General features: G+C 42.5%; 1 protein-coding gene across 1 annotated transcript in view; it reads left to right on the top strand.

Annotated features, from left to right (window-relative positions):
- The first annotated feature begins 14,116 nt into the window (after positions 1-14,116).
- The window catches only part of LOC144682919 (progesterone receptor-like), a 372,394-nt gene continuing 364,682 nt past the window's right edge, over positions 14,117-21,828 (top strand). Inside the window, exons 1-2 of the mRNA XM_078545813.1 lie at positions 14,117-14,201; positions 14,723-15,974. Coding sequence (XP_078401939.1) covers positions 14,863-15,974 — 1,112 coding nt within the window. The 5' untranslated portion in view covers positions 14,117-14,201; positions 14,723-14,862. The remainder of the gene's footprint in view (positions 14,202-14,722; positions 15,975-21,828) is intronic.

The following is a 21,828-nucleotide window of genomic DNA, read 5'->3' as shown; positions in this document are numbered from 1 at the left end:
TCCCCTACTATCAACATCCTGGGGGTTACCGTTGACCAAGAACTGAACTGGACCAGCCACATAAATACTGTGGCTACAAGAGCAGGTCAGAGGCTAGGAATTCTGTGGAGAGTAACTCACCTCCTGACTCACCAAATCCTGTCCACCATCTACAAAGCACAAGTCAGGAATGTGATGGAATAATCTCCACTTGCCTGGATAAGTGCAGCTCCAACACCCAAGAAGCTTGACACCATCCAGGACAAAGCGACCTGCTTGATTGGCACCCCATCCATGACCTTAAACATTCACTTCCTCCACCACTGATGCACAGTGGCAGCAGTGTGTAGAATCTACAAAATGCACTGCAGCAATTCACCAAGGCTCCGTCAACAGCATCTTGCAAACCCATGACCTCTACCACCAAGAAGGACAAGTGTAGCACATACATGGGAATACCACCACCTGCAAGTTCCCTTCCAAGCCACACACTTTCCTAACTTGGAATGATATCTCTATTCCTTCACTGTTGTTGGGTCAAAATCCTGGAACTCCCTTCCTAATAGCACTGTGGCTATAACTACACCACCTGGTTCATCACCACCTTCTCAGTGGCAATTGGAGATGGACAATAAATGCTGGCCTAGCCAGCTATGCCCACATCCTGTGCAAGAATTTAAAAAAAAATAAAGTTCTTACTTGAAAGCCTTGTTAAAGTCTTTAGGATCTAATGAGATGGATTGTGTGCTACTCTTCTTAGGGACAACTGTCACCGTGCTGATCCATGAGATCAGCATTGTTACATGAATGAAGATGTGCTGTCTGATTAGACTATCCAGGGTTTCCTTCGGCTTATCCCTTAAAGCCACATGGTACAGGTCGCAGAACATATTGGACCAAATCTGCTGCCTTGTTGAGCCTGATTCCAAACTCTCCCTCAACTTGTCCTGCTCCATCACTGAATTTTTCAATATTAAACACTCCTCAGTTAGTGGTCTGAAGTTATTGACACTCTATACTGTCACTCCAGTAGATGGTGTTATATTAATTTCATCATTATCACTGTACCTACTGATGTGCATGCTACAGCTGTCTTTTATACCCAGCAGAGGGCAGAAAGTAATGCGATCGGCAAACCCACAGTCCAGCGTACAATTGTAGTCCCCATGTTGGATCAGGATTCATATTTGTCCTTTTAGGGGAGGCTTGAAGCTCCATAAGCTACAATCGCCAACTGAAGTTGTTCTATCTTTGCATGCTCAAAGGCTATGAAACTTGCCTCATAGTGCTACGGGAACTGGGTGATGAAAAAAATGCTGAAGGGGGTCCACTCCTGGTGACTTCCAGCATAGTCCATGCCTATTGCCATGTTTTAAAAGGTGCTGGTGCGGGCCCCTCGTGCATATGGCAGAAGCCTACAGATGGGCAGATCGTGGTGTCAGTCAGCATCTAACATCAGTTTGTTGCAGTCTCCCATTTTGGAGCTTGCAAGTACTATTGTCTTCCTCTCTTAGTTACACGCAGCTGAATATGCATTCAACTGCAAGGAGGGCCACCCCCTTCCCAGCACAATTGCTATTTAAAGGAATCACCAACTTTCAGCTGAGGTGCTTTGGACTTTCTTTTGCTACTGCAGAGTTTTGGAAGAGCTGTGTATTGTGTTTTCCGAGGACTTGACAGAAATTCTTTCAATCAAAAGAGAGTGGCATTAGGCCTGTGGAAGGAGTGGTGTGTATTTGAAAGGCCTCTGAACAGAAAACTTGCTCCCAATCTTGAAGGCTGTTGTTTCAGTTCCTCTTGAGCTGTAGCATGACATGAGATGGAGCAGAAACAGCAAAGGCGTGAAGCTGTTCACAGAGGGAGGCCTTGTCACCCAGGATCTTCAGAGAGCAGTTCTCCTACCTGCAGTTCAGCCAAGAGCAGTGTGTGTGGTGGCTACCCTTCACCAAGGAGGTGGTCACCGAGTTGTGCCGCCTCCTCAAACTGGACCTGCAACTGCAAAACAGGGTAAGGATGGTGCTCCAGTGTTTGTGGAGGCCACCATCACCCTCAATGTTTATACCACAGGGTTCTTCCAGGCCAGGGCCAGCAACATCCCTAACATTTCACAGTTCAACATGAATTGGTGCATCTGGGAGGTAAGCGAGGCCTTGTACAATAGGAGGGGAGACTTTATTGCCTTCTCTCTAATCAGTGAGAAGCAGGAGGAGTGGATGCATAGTTTTGACAGGGTAAAAGGCTTGCTAATGATGCAGAGGCACCAATTGCATGCACATGGTTCTGCAGGCATCACATCTCAATGGGGAAATGCCTTGCAACTGCAAAAGGTTTCACTCCCTGAAGATACAGTTGATGTGTGACCATGCTCTGACCATAGACTTGGTGAATTCCTGCTATCCTGGCAGCTTTCATGAGGCTTTCATCTGGTGCCAGTTAGCCTAGCCCACCATATTTGAACCACCACTTGGCTGCTTGGTGATGAGGGCTGTACACATGGTTGATGACTCCCCTCCGCCCACCCGATTAGGTGGCATACAATGGCAATCATGCCTCAACTAGAAACACGGTAGTCCAGACCATCAATGTTCTGAAACAACGATTCTGCAGCCTGGATCACTGGAGGGGAGCCCTCAAAGAAATCCGCAGATCACCCTTGCTCCCTACCTTTCCATTTATCTGCTGAGGACTATCAAAGTGTTTTATGAACGGGAAATCATGCTTAATGAACTTATTGGAGTTCTTTGAGGATGTAACATGCGCTGTGCATGAAGGGGAACCAGTGGGTGTACTGCACTTAGATTTCCAGAAGGCATTTGACAAAGTGCCAAATCAAAGGTTATTGCAGAAAATAGAAGCTCATGGTATAGGGGGTAACATATTGAAATGGATACAAGATCAGCTAGCTAACAGGAAGCGGAGAGTTGGCATAAATGGGTCTTTTTCTGATTGGCAAGATGTAGCGAATGATGTACCACAGGATTCAGTGCTGGAACTGTTTACAATTTATATAAATGACTTAAATGAAGGGATGGATCAAATGTTTGCCAAATTTGGTGATGACACAAAGATACTGTAGTGATTGTAGGTATAACCTTTCCTACTGCCTTTAGGGGTCACGTGATTGTACTAATGAATGAGCCCTAAGCACGGGTAACCTTAGGGGCGGAGCTTTCTAGTCGTGGACCTGGTTCAAGCATGTAGCTTCTAAAGTGAGTCCTGTAATAAAGTTATCTGTTTCTAGTAAGAAACCTGTTGGTACATCATGTTTATTACAATTGGCGACAAGGATAAATAGCACTGACACTGCACCTCGCCTTGTGAATGTGAGTACATCAATTCTTTTGGAAAGAAAGGAAAGTATACTTACCAGTCATGCCACTCCTTGGCAGAATCGACCCTTATGACTTGTCCGTGGATGACTGGAGCCAGTACATGAAGCACCTAGACTTTTATTTCCTGGCGAATGAAATGAATGCGGAGGAGAAGTAGAAAGTAATTCTCTTAAGTGTCTGTGATAGCAAGACATATAACCTCATTCGCGGTCTGACAGCCCCAAACACGCCAAATTCTAAATCTTTTAGCGAATTGGTAGACCTCATGAAGACGCATTTTCAGTCGAAGCCATCAGTAATAATGCAGAGATTTATGGTTAACTCCAGAGTAAGGGCCCCGAGAGAGTCCATCACACCTTATGTAGTGACAGTTGACTGAGCACTGCGACTTTGGAGATACACACAATGACATGTTGCAGGATCGGCTGGTTTGTGGCATTTACAACAACGACATTCAATGCCATTTACTTGCAGAAGTTATCACTGATTTGAAGCGCACCATGGAAATAGCGCTAGCAATGGAGAATGCTGAGAGGGACTTGCAGGCTTTACAGAGTGTGCAACGTGGCGCCGATCTTCAGTTGAGGTGGGAACCTACCGCCAGACGTGGTACGAAAACCAGAGAGACAGCCACGAAGCAGGAGGCAGTCTCTGCTGCTCGAAAAACGAAAAGGCATGATGCAAGCATCTCAGCAGCGATTCAGAAATTAATCTGTTACCAATGTGGGTAACCATGCACTGGAAACCTGCAGATTTAAGGAGGCAGAATGCCATTACTGCCACAAAACACGGCACGTTATAAAGCAATGCAGGCCGAAATTGAGACAACCAATCAGACAGCAGACCAAGATGATTTAAGTGCACAATAACAGAACCAGAAGCTGCTGATACTGAAATCTATTCCTTATACAATGTCAAAGCAGTAAAAACTGAACCAATAACCATCACCGTTCAAGCGTATGGGAAGCCCCTAGTCATGGAGGTAGACACGGGAGCCTCACCCACAGTGGTGGGAGAACACACATTTAAATACCTAAGTGAAGGTACCCAGCCACTGAATCTGGAGCAAACCATGGCTCAACTGAAGACCCACACCGGAGAGTCAAAACAGGTAACGGGCATCGCCACAGTACCAATGTCCTATAGGCAACAGACAGCCCAGCTTCCAGTGATCATGGTGACAGGTAAGAACCTAGTCTTCTGGGCCGCGATTGGTTAAAAAATATTAAGCTCAACTGGTCAAAAATCTTTCAAGTGAGAACAGGAGGAAGTCCTGAGCTGTTAAGGAAGTACGACAGCGTATTTCCTGACGAATTGGGAAAGATAAAGGTTTATAGGCAAAAATATACGTAGATTCGGAGGCAACATCTCAGTTCTTTAAGGCCAGATCTGTGCCTTATATCTTATGGAGAAAGTGGATGCAGAATTGTGCCACTTAGAGAAGTTAGGCATCAGTCAGCCAGCCCAATTTTCAGAATGGGCAGTGCCCATAGTCCCTGTGTTGAAACAAGATCAAACTATTCGCATTTGCAGAGACTAAAATTAACTGTGAACAAGGCTGCCAAATTAAATAAATATCTTATCCTGAGGATAGAGGACCTGTACGCTAAGCTAGGTAGAGGAAAATCCTACACCAAACTGGACATGAGTCATGCATACCAACAACTAATAGCTGGGCAGTTTGTCTAAAGGGTATATAACCATTAAAACGCATGAGGGCCTGTACCAATATACATGTCTACCCTTTGGTGTATCATCTACATGTACAATTTTTCAAAGGATCATGGAAAGCCTGTTGCAAGGACTTACCCGAGTAGTAGTATACCTGGATGATGTCCTGATCACAGGATCGATGGAAGCCAAACATTTGGCCAACCTAGAGGAGGTTTTATGAAGACTTTTGGAAGCTGGTGTATGATTGAAGAAAGAGAAATTTACATTCCAAGCGCAGAAGTCACTTACTTGAGTCACCAAGTGGATGCCCAGGGGTTGTATCCAGTAGAGGAAAAAGTCAGGCCAATCAAGGAGGCGCCTTCTCCTACCAGTACCACTGAACTCAATTCTTTTTTGGGCATGATAAATTATTATGGTCGCTTCTTACCAAACTTGTCAACAATGTTAGCACCTTTACACTTATTATTGAAAAAGAACCTTCGTTGGTCATGGAGTGCACAACAAGAAGCCTTCGCAAAAGTCAAGAAGCTATTACACTCATCACTAGTACATTATGACCCAGTAAAATAATTAATATTAACCTGTGATGCATCTCCCTGTTGTTATACATGATGGAAGGTGGTTCCGAAAGGCCAATAGGGTATGCCTCCAGAACGCTCTCTGCAGCTGAGAAGGGTTATTCACAACTAGAAAAGGAAGGTTTAACAGTAATGTTTGGAGTGAAAAAATTCCATCAGTATCTGCATGGTCGACATTTCACGATAGTGTTGGACCATAAACCATTAGTGGGCTTATTAAGTGAGGATAAAGCCATTCCTCCAATAGCCTCAGCAAGAATTCAATGTTGGGCATTGATTTTATCAGCGTGTGTGTATACCTTTATGCACTGTCTGGGTGTACATATTGCAACTGCAGACACACTCAGTCATCTTCCATTACCAGATAACGTTCTATATGCTCCAGTGCCACAAGAAGTTGTGCTTGTGTTGAATTTCTTGGACTCTTCACTGGCCTGTGTGAAGTAAATAAGGAATTGGACAAACAGGAATCCAATTTTGTCAAAAGTCCGAGACCAGGTATTGGAAGGATGCTCGAATTCACCAGTGTCTGAAGAGATAAGACATGATAATTCCATGCCCGTAAAACAGAGTTGTCAAGATGGAATCTTGCTGTGGGATCAAGAGTCATTGTCCCTTCGCAAGGAAGAGAACCATTCTTGACAGAGCTTCACAGTGCACATCCAGACATTTTGAAGATGAAGATGTTTGCGCAAAGCTATGTCTGGTGGCCAGGCATAGACAGTGACATTGAAAGCATGGTCAAGCACTATCTCCGGTGTCAGCAATAGCAGAAGTTGCCCGTCTCAGTTCCACTGCATCTGTGGGAGTGGCCGGGTCGACAATGGGTTATACTACATATAGGCTATGTAGATCCATTTTTATGTACCATGTTTGTATTGACCATCGATGCGCATTCTAAGTGGTTGGATGTGTATGAAGTTAGATCACCGACATCGTGTGCAACTATTGAAAAGCTGCCCCAATGTTCTAGTATTCATTGCCTACAGTAAGTCATTGTTTCGGATAATGGTACTGTCTTCACTGGTATAGAATTTCAGAGATTCATGAGTTTAAATGGAATTAAACATATTAAAACAGCACCATATCATCCATCATCAAATGGCTTAGCTGAAAGAGCTGTGCTAACTTTCAAATCAGGAATGAAGAGGTTATCCGAAGGTACTCTAGAAACTCGACTTTCATGTTTTCTTCTCAACTAACGCATGACTCCTCATGCAACTACAGGTTCAACACTGTCTGAATTACAGATGAAACGTCGCCTTCATACAAGGTTCAGTCTGGAACTTAGAGGGGAAGGTAGAGAAGAATCAGAGTAGTCAGAAATTGAATCATGATATTCATAGTAAAGCTGGAAGATTTACTGTGGGAGATACAGTTTTCGTGAGGAATTTTGGAAATGGATCTAGTTGGGTTCCTGTTGTAATTGCCTCTGAAACTGGACCCTTGTCATTACAAGTGGAAGACCGGATTGTTCAAAAACATATGGATCATCTGAGGAGTAGAGAGACATTCCAACAACCAGCTAATCCTCCTGTAACTGATGTTGAACCTTTAATCCCTGAGGTGACAGATCAACCTAGAATAGACATACCTGATGTCTCTGTTGAATTATCTAATCCTGAATTGCCATTATCCAAGGATGTCCTTGATGCTGCAGTTCCTGATTATGTCGATTCAGTGGGAGAATCTCAGTGGTAGAGCCAGACTGCTCTAACCGAATTAGAAAACCGCTACAGAGATGTAATTTTTAATCACATGACCTTTTGTATATATGTATATGTTGGGGATTAAAATATTCTTTGTAATTAGGAAACATTAAAAAATGCTAAAGGGGGAGGAAATGTAGTGATTGTAGGTATAACCTTTTCTACTGCCTTTAGGGGTCACGTGATTGCACTGACGAATGAGCCCTAAGCACGGGTAACCTTAGGGGCGGCGCTTTCTAGTTGTGAGCCTGGTTCAAGCATGTAGCTTCTAAAATGAGCTCCGTAGTAAAGCTATCTGTTTCAAGTAAGAAACCTGTTTGGTACATTATGTTTATCACCGATAGGTAGGAAAGTAAGTTGCGAAGAGGACATAAGGAGGCTAGAAAAAGATATAGATAGGTTAAGTGAGTGGGCAAAGAAATGGCAAATGGAGTATAATGTGGGAAAATGTGAAATTGTCCATTTTGACAGGAAGAATAAAAGAGAAGCATATTACCTAAAAGAGAGATTGCAGACCTCTGAAATGCGGATGGATCTGGGTGTCTTAGTGCGTGAATCGCAAAAGGCTAGTATGCAGTTACAGCAAGTAATAAGGAAAGCTAATATAATGTTATCATTTATTGCGAGGGGAATTTGATACAAAAGTAGGGAGGTTCTGCTTCAGTTATACAGAGCACCAGTGAGACCACATCTGGAGTACTGTGTACAGTATTAATCACTTGATTTAAGGAAGGATGTAAATGCGTCGGAGGCAGTTCAGAGAAGGTTTACCAGACTAATACCTGGAATGGGCAGGTTGTCTTATGAGGAAAGGCTGGACTGGCTAAGCTTGCATTTGCTGGAGGTCAGAAGAGTAAGAGGCGATTTGATTGATACATATAAGATACTGAGGGACCTTGACAGGGTGGATGTGGAGAGGATGTTTCCTCTTATGGGAGAACCAAGAACTAGTGGTCACTGATTAAAAATAAGGGGTCACTCATTTAAAACAGAGATGAGGTGAAATTTTTTCTCTCAGAGGGTCGTGAATCTTTGGAACTCTCTTCCTGAAAAGGCGGTGGAAGCAGAGCCTTTGAATATTTTTAAGGCAGAGGTGGATAGATTCTTGGTAAGCAAGGGGTGATAGGTTATCGGCTGTGGATGGGATGCAGATTTCAGGTTACTATCAGATCAGCCATGATCTTATTAAGTCACAGTCATAGAGTCATAGAGGTCTACAGCACAGAAAAAGGCCCTTCGGCCCATCAAGTCTGTGTCAGCCGAACAAGTACCTAACTATTCTAATCCCATTTTCCAGCACTAGGCCCATAGCCTTATATACCATGGCATCGCAAGTGCACATCCAAATACTTCTTAAATGTTATGAAGGTTTCTGCCTCTACCACCCTTTCAGGCAGTGAGTTCCAGATTCCCACCACCCTCTGAATGAAAAAATTCTTCCTCACATCTCCTCTAAACCGCCTGCCCCTTACCTTAAATCTATGCCCCCTGGTTATTGATCCCTCCACCAAGGGGGAAAGTTCCTTCCTGTCTACCCTATCTATGCCTCTCATAATTTTATACACCTCAATCATGTCCCCTCTCAATCTCCTCTGCTCCAAGGAAAATAACCCCAGTCTATCCAATCTCTCCTCATAACTAAAACTCTCCAGCCCAGGCAACATCCTGGTAATCTCCTCTGCACTCTCTCTAGTTCAATCACAACATTCCTATAATACAGATTCCAGAACTGCACGCAATACTCTAGCTGTGGTCTAACCAGCGTTTTATACAGTTCCACCATAACCTCCCTGCCGTTATATTCTATGCCTCGGCTAATAAAGGCAAGTATTCCATATGCCTTCTTAACCACCTTATCTACCTGTCCTGCTACCTTAAGGGACCGGTGGACATGCACACCAAGGTCCCTCTGATCCTCGGTACTTCCCAGGGCCCTACCATTCATCGTGTATTCCCGTGCCTTGTTTGTCCTGCCCAAATGTGGAGCAGGCTCGAGGGGCCAAATAACCAACTCCTGCTCCTTGTTCGTAGGTTCATATGTCCTCTTGGTCAAAATCCCCAAATAAAAGACACAACAAACCAACCTTTCCATACCAACTTTATCCAACAACAGTTCCAGAACTCCATACAACACTCAACAATTCACCGTCGTGTCTCCCCTTAGCGCCCATCTTGCAGGTGCCTTTGCCTGGCCTAGAGCTGCTACCCCAGCAGCTGCAGCACAGTTTTCAATGGGAGAGACTGCAGATGGTCTTCGAGGATGCTTTCAGCCTGCCTTTGGACAGCACAACCTTGGCTTGGGTGGCCACAGTCTGGGCTGGCTGACTGATGGGCAACACTGGCAGAATGGCACTGGTGGGAGTATGAATGTTGTCACCCTGTGAGAGGACAGCAGGTTTGTGTTCCAAGGAGCTACTGCCATTTCCCCAGGGTGGTGCCGTAGCAATCCGAGTAATCTGTCGGAGCACAGATTGCTGGACTCCTGTGACAGCCTGCAAGGCCCTTTGAGTACCCATGTCTATTTGAAATTTTAGTCAGTTGCCTAACTTCAGCTTCAGAGTAACACACTCCAAGTTCTGCAAACAAATAGGACTGACCTCACTGATGACAAGAACTTATTTTGTCCTTGGTCCTTCATCTATTTCTGTTGCTTTCAATGCCTGTGCAAGCAACTTTTTTCCACAGCATTTCACCCGTTAAATTGTTGCTGTTTCCACATTTGTTGCACCATCATCCCAAACACTAGGCACAGCACTCTCCTGTGGAACTTGTCCCAGCACTCATGAGCCTTTGAATCTTGCCTCTGTCAAGCCTTGCGATTTCCATGACTTTATGTACTACACTCACATTCTGCCCAATGGCTGGTGAGTTACACCACCATGTTTCAACCCATGTAACAAATTACATTCTTCTGGTATTATTGAGTTGAACTTACATCCTTCAGCAAGTTGCTGTACTTTACTGGTTGTGTGTTTCGACAGCACCTTCCATTCTTCTGTATTATGTACCTCTCAAAAGTTACATTCTTGTATATTTGGCAATATTGAGAGAACTTCCTCTGCACCGGCTCCATCTATATCCTGTCTCCAACAGTACCCCAGTATGTCTATTAGAAGTAAACTTTGCCTGCTTCTTCCCCAGTCGCTGTGTGAAATGTTATTACCTGTACACTTTCCAACTCCTAGTCAAGCTCTATTACAGGCTTGTTCAAATCTCTTCCACTTTTCTGCAGCATTTGTATTGTGGATTATGATCGCCTGAGGTGGTAGAGCACCTCCTGACACCATTGTACATATGCTTTAGTTTTCACATAACTTTAAAATTGAGCTGGTCACCGTGAGGCCCACCAAAATAGTGAGTCATTTTAAACAATCACTACCAGCTCTGACACAAAGTGGCAATCAATACTGGTTTAAGTAAAAGGTATCGCCATGAGTTATCAGAAAGAGCATCAATGTTTCGTTAAGCATAAAATATAAATGAACTTATATTAGTTTCAGGAGCTCCACAAGTCTGCTGCTTTATTAGGCCACATATACACACACACAGGAGAGAGAACAAAAGAATCCACAGGCAACTTACATGACAAATCACATGATGATAACTCAGATGCGATGCATGTACAGCCAACATACGAACCCAACATACCCCAAGACACATCTGTTTAGTTGCTTGAGGGATAAAGGTCACCAATTATTGTACTGTTGAAAAAAGATACTTTTTGTTGAAGCTTTTCATCTTACACTCACCAGGCCAATTCGCAAGAATACCAAATGTAAAGGGAACAATAATTTATACTGTATGAGAAGCGAGTGTTGATTAGTTGACAGGTGGACTCTGATTGGTAGAGGCAGTGCCATGGAGAATGCACCAGTTGATGGTAACTGCCAGTCAATTACTGTATTAAAATCTACCAACAATCCTAGAGCATACTTAAATGGAAATTGCTATTATTGTATCGAGGTGCAAATGGTATGTAACCATTAACAGAAAATATTACATGTCAATACGTAATCTCCTTTCATTCTGATGCAATTGAACATAACAAGGGACATTATGAATAAGGAAGGCTGGAATGGTTGGCGTCTCATAGTGATGTAATATTTGATTGTTAATAATAGCTCTACATAACCTTCTATTCCAGCAGAGAACAGATATAATAATGCACATTGTAACCAGCCACCAAACAGAAGTTTTGGGTTGAACCAATGTTTCAGTTGATTGGACCATTTGGATCTTACAAAATGGCGTAGCAACTGAGAGTAAAATTATGGTGGTATATTGTACTTTTTGATGTTGATGGACCCTAACTTATGGAAGATTCAAGATGGATATGTATAGAAGCACAATGTTCATTTTAGCCAGGGGAAACTTTTATTAGCACCTCATTGTCCTATTCTACCTGGGAGCTTTACAATTATTATTTATTGGGCATACCAAGGCTAATTTTAAGGTATCCACCTGCTGTAAACCTGAAAATGGACTAAAATTGGCGGCCTCTCCCGTCCCCATGACAATACCTTTGCATCCCTACCATAGCCTGTCTTAATTTAAAATGTTGCCTATGCATTGCATAGTGTGATATGTGCTTCTCCCAAATATTTAGACTAAAATCAATATAGGTATGCAGATAATCAATGTGGTTCTGAATATAGCAATTGGTTTTGTATCAATTATCTGATTTTAGAATAGAAATACTCTCACAGGAACGTTGATAGTAGCTGTATAATGAACACTGATGGCTGTGTAAATAAATACATTGTACGATATGGTAGAAAGCGATGTAGACCAGGAAAGTCCCAGACCAGTTCCATGTTGTGTATTAAGTGTGCATTATGTGGTTTAAAAGATCACGGAATTTTGGGCATAAGTGAGTTGCACGCGTAGTTACAAAATGCCCATTTCACGTATTATTTTTAAAGTCTATTCATCAAACCTTCCGCGCGAAATGAATCTCTGCCCACAAAACTAGCTGTATACCCTTCTCTGAAATATGAATGGTCCCCAATTGTACTTGCCCGAGGGTCTCTCAACATTGACAATCATAGTTTCAGGGGTCGCAAGAAACAAAGCCAACGGTTTCTCTTTAAATTGCAATTTTTAAAACATTTTTAAAAATAGTTTATCCTCATTGAAATCTATATTTTTGGTCCTTTTAATGCATTTGTATCGCAAAATATAAGTCTGAATTAAAAATTTAACAACACAAGTGCAGGTTCTTAAAAATACTTCCACTGATGTGCATGAATGACGACTGAATGTGTTGAAACATTACATTTTAAGGCTCAAAGTTTAGTGTTCCTTGGTCCCCAGCTGTTTCCAATAGTTTTCAGACGTTTTGAATTTGAGGGCGTCTTCTAATAAAACTGGGAGGATATTTACCACCATCAGCAAAATGGGTGCAGCTCCGGCTACAACTTCCGGGTTGTAGGCTGGTTGAAACTCTGGGTCTAGATCTTTAAATTTCTCACATAAAGAGCCAGTATGACAAAAACTTCCCCAGCTGGCAGAGTTCACAAATGAACTCCTCTTAGCCATAGCAGCCCTGCAAATGACCTCAAAGTCCCCTGCTTGAGCAGAGACTGGAGTTCCTGCTCCAAATCATTATCCTTTGATCTCTGAGTGGAAAACGTGGAGACCAGAGCATCCAGCTCACCTGTAAAGTCCCCCTAACTTGTTGAGCTCACAAGTGAAGAATGGTCATTTGGTTGGATGGGAGTACTGGAAAGCAAGAAGCACTACATGGAAGCAAACCCCAGCATTACTTTCCAAAAGGGGGAGGGGGGGGAGGTAAAGGATTGGACAAAAGCATAATTTTAAAACTGTGCACCATACATTGAACAAATTCTTTCGCAACCATTTCAGTATCTTTAATATATAAAAGCAGTGACTGGTTGTAATTGCACGATGTTGCTGCATTCGGGCGATATTCTTTAACCGTTCATTCGACTCCTCAATCTGGTATTAAATATAATGGGGAGACATCATTGTCTGAATCTTTGAAACGTCTCAGACTTGCCAAGCGCGTCGTCTCAAATAAGCGCTGTTACAGCGACAAACACATGAGAAGGACATGCAAGTTAACCCCATTGTTGGTTCACACATCACGTTTGTGGATCTTGGGTAACAGGATGTTAATTTACGAGAGAAAAAGCCGAGTTCCTCCCCTTGTCCACCTGTTAAATACAAACCATATTCTATAATCCCTTGTTGATCCGCACACCCCAACCCCCTTCTCACAACAACAAAAAAACTTCTAATATACTGTCATACTGTCTGCCATAATTTCATTTCCCGGCACTTGAACAAATACAAACAACAGCTCCTTTTGGTATACAATATAGGACCTCGACATTACCGCTGCTGGTATGTGTAATCCAATTTAACTCCTCTATTCAGTAAACACTTTTTAATAGCTACAGGCAGCTTCCTTCATATGAACAACTCGAGAGGCAGGTGTCTGCCCCTCCCCTTTTAACAAAAATTCATTACTATTTGGAAATTGTGTCAGCTTTTTATACAATACTAAGGCGCAGTTTAGGATATCATAAACGGTAGTCGTGTTGTCTCTTTATTTAAATCTGGAGAGTGAGAATCACTTTCACCTTCAGCCCGGGTACACCCAGTGCCTGCTTCAGCCGGTCGACTTTTTGAATGGTCTATATCTTATTGAGCCGCTCTCCTTGGAGAGACACGGCAGCTTTCAGACAAGGGAGGAGGAGGGGAAAAACACATCACCCCGGATGTTTCTACCTTGTAAGTTAAAATTTCAGGAGTAAACTTTTTTTGTGACGTGTGATGATCGCTGTACAGTACGTAAAGTCTCACATCTTCACCAACACGTGATAGAGGGAGAGCCGAGACAGAGAGGGGAAGGAGACAGAAAACAAGAGAGTTAGACGGCGGCGATCACGCTTTGATACGTTCAGGTAGGAATTCTTCAGTCGAGCGCAACGATTATCTTTTTTCACATGAACACTTTAGTTATGAGCGAGGAGATGGTGCTGTACTAATATTCTTCGCATGTGCCCCACTCTTTAATAAAAAAAAACTCTTCCAACAACACCAGAGTTTGTTCAATCCTTCAGCCCAACTGGTATCTGTAATACATTAGCTGCAGCAAATATTCGCCAGGTACGGGAGGGGCTTTTCTATTGGGTTGATTTGGATTTTTTGTTTGTAAAATCGGTCAGCGGGACCGGGCTTCCAAATATTGGCGAACTTTACAAAATCAAACTGTGAGGTAACCTAGGAGATGAGTAGACTGCACCGTTCATACTGAAAACAAATATTGATAATCCTTATATTATGAACTTGATTCGTCTCTGTGACTTACCATGTACTCGCTCTTTAAACATATCAGGTTTAATTAAAATGAGTTAAACAGTGACAAGTCGGGTGGGGGATGAAAGTTTGTGTTAAAATCTGCCCTGTTAACGCCTTTTGACAGTGAGGTGATCAGATACGTGGGATGGAGTTGGTGCGTGAGGAAAGTTGCAGAGTCGCGGTTGGCGGAGTTCAAACTTGAGAACTAACACCAGGGCCAGAAAGCGATCACCAGAAAGCTTGCTGCACTCTCCAACCAGTGGCATGGAGCATGGAGGCATGAAAAACATGGACGAGAAGGAAACAACGGACTCGGTTCTACCTTACGCTTCTGAAACTAGTTCCAGAGATGGGTGCACAACAGACTTACTGAAGGCGGTTTCGGATTCCATGGGGCTTTATATGGATGAGCTGCTCCCCCAGACTGAACTATCAGCAGCTTTGGATAGGAAGGCTGAGAGTGACTCTGAGAAAAGCAATATCCCTCCCAAACATCTGGAGAGCATGGGCTTATCTTCTGTGTCCAATCTGAGTGACGCGGCTGAATCTTCTACGTGGGCAAATTGCGATTTAAGTTTAAGTGAAACCAACTCCGAAGGGATTGGCGCGGAAAAGCAGTCCATCCCCGCAGTCCCTGTGACTTCCTGGTCCCTGATCAACACCGACAGGAATATCCCCGCGGAAGCCAAATTGCGCAAAGTGTGTGCCGGAGAAAGTCTAAGTTCAGTCGAGCACGGCGGAACGGACTCGCTCCTCCAGCCCCTGAAATCTGAAATCTGTCAAGACAGAGAGGATGGCTGTAACCCAGCCCCCCGAGGCCAGGTGTCGCCTCTGAATATTTTCCGCTTCCCTTTCCTGCCACTCAATCCCATCTATCTGGCCGCACGCACTCACCAACTTCTCACCACGGACGACTGCGACCACGTTCCTTACATCCCGGACATTTCCAGCTCGTATGGTTTTGTCGAGACCGGTGGCTCCCCCAATTCCAAACCTGAAAGGAATATCCAACAGGAATCCCACCCGGCATTGAACATGAGTCAGGAACCCAGCAACACGTTCGGTTATATGCCCACGGGCTATTCCCCATATACTGACTATTCCGCTTCCCCTCAACAGCAAAGACCCCCCATGAGAGGCGAGCCACTTGAAGATGCTGTAATGTTTAAGACTGAACCTATAGATTCCTATGGTCTCTCACACCATGAATCAGGACTCAATTGCAACTTCTTGGTTCAAGATGATACCATGCCGTCGACTTCTTCAGCCCCTGTGACCTGGTACCAACCCATTACATATTTGGGTTATCAAGGTGGAACGAAAGCAATGTCAGACACTTATTCGCAAGGTTACTCTCAGTACGGTGGTTTGATAAGGTAAGGAATACTATTGTTAATATACCGCTTTCATATAGTCGTTTTTTCCCGTTTGGTATACTGTCCTTAGATTCTTTGTTTGGCTGGTGCTATCTTACATTAAATTAAACAGACTCCATTTAATTTTCGGGAAACCTATAAGCTTTCGTTGAGGTCTACATTTGCAAAGGATTGAGACAGATTTCACCTAAAATTTAGAATGGCTAAGTTCAAAAGCTGAGGACATAATTGATTACACTTTTCATTTTGTAAGTGCCGCCAAAAGTTTGAAAGAGCTTAAAATTATTTTAAAATTGAGAACTTTCCCACCTGGTCGATGTCAACATTTAACGGTGTTTTTTTGACACCGGTAAATAGTCTTTATTTCGTTGGTTAGTGACATTAACTAAATATTGATGTCCATTTGTAGACAGCAGGGAGAAGGCTTCTCCATATAATATGGTTGTTGAACTTGTAGCATTTTAATCCCAGGGCAGTTTATTAATAAATTATAGGAATTAAATTGTTCCCGTGGCCCCTTAGATTTTATTTGCCTCTCCCTGTTCTGATTCCATCCACGCTAAATATCCTTTCAAACAAGATATAGACAGTTGTACTGGTGAGTAAAATTCAGCCGCGTACTTACTGGTACTCTCTCTACTTTGTACTTTGAGACATTGTTGGTTCTACAGCAATGGTTGATGCAACTTGTACAATTGAAGTATTTTCATCTTCCTTTTCTACATCCTTCTCCTTTGTGTAATGCATTTAGGGTAAAATAGGAAAAGGGTTTTCCAAATGGTTTATGTTTGATTAGCCAAGTCAGGCATTGAGAGGGGTAAGAACCACAATTGAAGACTCTGACTCTGGCAAGCAGCATAATTAGGATAAATACTGGTTACTTCATAGGGAATTAAAAAGAGTTTCTAAGTTCATTCCTACCAGAATGGTATTACTTTTATGAGTTTGGCATCTTGGAAAATAAATATTTCTGTTAAACAATAAGTTTAGAATTGTGTTACATCTGCATAACTGACTTTCCTATTTGCAAAGGTTTATGAAAATATAGGAATAATTTGAGAAAGGCAATAAGTTTAATCATCCCTGTTTTCAGCATTCCTACCCCTCATAAATGTGTTATTAAAAACAGTTGAAAAAAGATCAATTGAACTTGTTAAATAAGACTTTGTTAAAGGTTAGGAATGAGGAACCAGTGTAAAATTCATAACAAAGAATACAATCTGAAAGCTGAGTTCAACATTGGCATAAGTGAGGATTATAAACTTGAAGAATTAATAGTATTGCGACAACAGTGATTAGTACTGTTGTATTTTGGGTACAAACATAGGTGCTGCAGCCCGTGAAGCATTTTGCAATGGATAAAGAGAGAGAACAAAAGAGAGAGAGAGCTGAGTACACAAACAGCATAGGAGGTTCCTAAACGACAGCGAGTACTACATCACACAACAAACCTACCACAATAGAACCAACTAAAGGAACATGATGGAGAAACACTGCTTGAGGATGCTTAAATACAATAGGGATTTTGTGACTGAGATGTGCACTTGGCAGACAAAAACCCGCAAGGATAGTTAGCCACCTGCAATGTATGGTCAGTGGCAGCGAAGAGTGCCGCTGCTCTTCACTTTGATGCCACAAACATTGCAGGCATCCATCAGAGCACCAGGGTCAGGAACTTTGTCCCATTAAGGAAGGAACTAAAGCCCAATATTGCCTCGCATGCACCCTAACTACACCCACTATAGCCAAACCAAGTAACAGAACCACCAAAGCAGGCAGGAGGACCAGTTGCAATAGGGTATAATTATTCAGTTCTTCCAGAGAATTCTGCACTTTGGTGCTAATTTTTTCTGTTGAATGGATTTACAATCGCAGCAGCTATTTGTCATGCACATTTTACTTTTCTTATGCTGTATATCAGCACATGGGTTTGTTTGCGTTTTAGACATGTTTTATTTTCTGAATGATGAAAGAATAACAGACTGCAAGATAATGAATTACAATTCAATTCTGCAGTGCTAATGCCACATGGTTAATATGTTTTGCTGCTACATTTGTTCTTTGTGTTGTGAACTTCTCCATGTTAGTTGTACAGGTGCCTGGCCTTAAATGCTATCTAGTTTAAAACAGTAGTAATGGTGGCTGGATAAAACTATTACTGAAGGATCAGCTTCAATATTGGGGGCCTGTGATACTGTTAACACAAATCTCAAATATGCTACTCCACACATGGTGAAAGGCATTTTGTCCTGAGGTTGATCCATGTGAGAATAGAACTGCTGACATTTATGAGATTTTGGAATAACACCATTACGACTGCCTACAACTGCTACCTATCACTGCACTTTGGAGATTGGACCCGAAAGTCTCCATGGCAGTATTGAGGATGTTCCTATGATACCTATGGCCTGAGTAACTGGTGTCTCCACTGCAGTTGCAGCTGATGTTGCCATATGCTAGCGACAATCTACACTACAAACAGCTGTTGCTACATACCATTACTCATGCGATGACAGTGCATAGCTGAAAGTTGGACTACTCTAGACTATCTTCAAGTGCCGTTTCTAAGGAAGCAAATGGTTTCTCAGTCCAGGTATGCTGCTCTAACAGTAATGTATGAAAGCAGGAGCAGTAAAGTTTGAACCACCATATAAATCAGTAGTGGGCTTCCTGCCTGTGCTGTCTGGATCTTTCCCCTCATGTATTCATGCAACCCTTTTCTCACCAGAGCTCAGTGCTTCACTAGAACCCAGTGCCCCATCCTGCACTGCATTTTCATCACTATCATCATCTTTTGTAGTGTGTTTACCTGTGATGCATCCAGATTTGATTGGAGTTGTGGAAATAGTTGCCGAGGTCTGGTGCTCCTTGGATGTGGCTGTGGTTTTCGGGTTCTCCTTGACTTATGAAGACAACAGATAGTATATTATCAATAGATAAAAATACTTATCTGTTTGCTTATTAACTTGGCTCTTCTGAAATTAATAATTGAAGCTTTTTGGCATCAGTTGAATATTTTTTGCCCTTGGACATAACCAATCAGTGTGAACGCATTTATGAAGCACGCCATACAAATCTTAGAATGGCTGATTAATTTAGTTGACTAATTTGTCATAAACCCGTTGTGGTATTCCAATAGCCACAGCCTCAATCCATTTTAAACTCAGTGGAACAAGTTCATTTTTTTCCTCATCCTTTCCTCATCCAGCATGAGTGTCCACCATTTGTTGTACATTGTGAGAGTTTTGGCTTTAAGCATTGGAGTTGTCAGATTGGCGACATGGTGATTTGGCCATTGAAAATTATTTTACATCTTGAATTTTCCCAGATGTGAAATAGGTTTTCTGTCCCTGGTTTACAGTAATATTCACGTGTTACTGTTGTACTTCTTTTTTTGATTCTTCTTCTGGCTCTCCTGCAAGATCTTCAAAGTGGAGAAGACAGAATTGAGCTCATCAATAGTACTTTCAATGCTGCCATCTTCTTTATATTATTAAAAAGCTGCTCTCCCCTACCAAAAATGTTTTGCATCTTGCCATATTTACGTTTATGGGACTTCCAAAGCCTTCCCACTAAAACCAGCCATCTACTCTTGTTGTTGAATCATTTCCACCAATGTTCACAGCTACATCTTTTGTCTTTTTAAATTTATGGGCTGTTTGACCAATTTCTTCTTCTTCTCTAGATGGCACCCTTGATTATTCAAGGGTTGCTGAACCACAGCTTATGCCATGATTTTACTAGAGGGCAGGGCGAGGAGGCAAGCCCCAAGCCTACCTCAGCCAGAATGTGGTTCAAAATCCACGCTGTAGGCAATTTTCTCAACCACATACTGTTTATCCAACTGAGCCAACTGGCCTCCCTTAGCCACTTTAAACATGTGAAATGAACTTTACTGTAAATGGTCATGATTGGCTGCTACATTTTAGTCAAATTTTTCACACTTTCAATTTAAGTATGTCATTTGCTATGGTACTTTAGTTAGTTCATATGTTAAAAGTTCAAGATAGGACCACTTAGCCTGACTTTTACAAACTGAGAAATATCAGTCCATAATAACAAACAGGGATTTATTTGTTGTATATTGTTGGTGGAGATAGTGTAGTTCAATAGATTAGATTATTCCTTTCTTTGTTGGGTCCAACAATGCCGACTGTTTGGAAAGTTTCAGTCTAATTCAAAATGAGCAAATATCTAAAGCGAAAAGCTGTTCAGAATTCAGTGCTGAAACACACTAAATTGGCAATCTCACTGAGAGAGACCGCAGATATGTTCAGTAAAAGTGATAAGAAAATTAGATGCAGGAGGTTAGCACATTGCCTTTTCACTTGGGGCCAGCGTTTGAATCCAATCTAGTTTAATGGGATTATAGCTGGCTCTCCTTTTGTTATTAGAATCCAATATGAAATGGATTACAGTCATAACTGAGCTTCTAGTGAGTATCAACCCATGAAAGGTACCACTAATGGTAGCACTACAATGACTATTTTAAACAGAGAGAGCAAAGGAAGGGCTGGTGTGGAAAATTGAAATGCAACAGTGGTGGAGTAGGGGGCAGTATTCTGACGTGAAGGATTTAGATTCATTGTTCTGTCTAATCAGAGGGAGATTTCTGCTGCACCCATGACTGAGAGCAAGTGGCCTGACCAGAACCCTTCAAGTCAGAACCAAGGCCATCTCAAGGCCATGTCAACTTCATGAACTTTAACATACTCACCAAACACTTCTACCAACTCAAACAGAGCCAGTAGAAATTAATCAACAGCCAAACTGAAGGTTATTGATGATCCATTTATATAGCACTGGCAGGGATGGTGTGTGGGGAAAGGGTGTGGGTGCTGAAGTAACAGTTCCACTGCCAGGACCATTCTGAAGTAGCCTTGTTGTACTTGTTGGAGCATGTATCCTGATTCGTGCTGGTCTGTTATACCCTCCATGGCCTCACTATCATGAGGGTACAGCCCATGCCACTAAGGATGCTGTGAGCAGCTCAGGAGGAGGAGGAGAAGAAAGAGGAGTACGAGCATGAGGGGGAGGAGAAGGAGGAGGAAGTGAGGAGAGGGACAGTCAACCATTGTTCTGGCCTGGCTGTTCATAATTGCCTCATTCGACTACGGTTCTTGTGGACACATCCCCAAAACTCCTATTGCACAACAGTCCCACACCTTCTCATCCCAGTATCCACATGCCGACGATGCTGAAATATAAGCCACCACAAAACAACATATGAACAAGGAGCAGGAGTAGGCCATTCGGCCCCTCAAGCCTGCTCCACCATTTAATAAGACCATGGTTGATCTGAAAGTAACCTCAAATCTGCATCCCGCCAACCCCCCGATAGCCTATTACCCCCTTGCTTATCAAGAATCTATTCACCTCTGCCTTAAAAATATTCAAAGACTCTGCTTCCACCACCTTTTCAGGAAGAGAATTCCGAAGACTCGAAACACTCAGAGAAAAAATTCCACCTCATCTCCTTTTTAAATAGGCAACCCCTTATTTTTAAACAGTGACCCCTAGTTCTAGATTCTCCCACAAGAGGAAACATCCTCTCCACATCCACCCTGTCAAGACCCCCCAGCATCTTATATGTTTCAATCAAATCGCCTCTTACTTTTCTAAACTCCAGCGGATACAAGCCCAGTCCAACCTTTCCTCATAAGACAACCCATCCATTCCAGGTATTAGTCTGGTAAACCTTCTCTGAACTGTTTCCAATGCATTTACCTTCCTTAAATAAGGAGAACAATACTGTACACGGTACTCCAGTTGTGCTCTCACTAGTGCTCTGTATAACTGAAGCATAACCTCCCTACGTTTGTATTCAATTCCCCTTACAATAAATGATAACATT

Source organism: Cetorhinus maximus, chromosome 7 (assembly GCF_964194155.1).
Source record: "Cetorhinus maximus chromosome 7, sCetMax3.hap1.1, whole genome shotgun sequence".
Taxonomy (NCBI): domain Eukaryota; kingdom Metazoa; phylum Chordata; class Chondrichthyes; order Lamniformes; family Cetorhinidae; genus Cetorhinus; species Cetorhinus maximus.
This window is presented reverse-complemented; position numbering and strand designations above follow the sequence as displayed.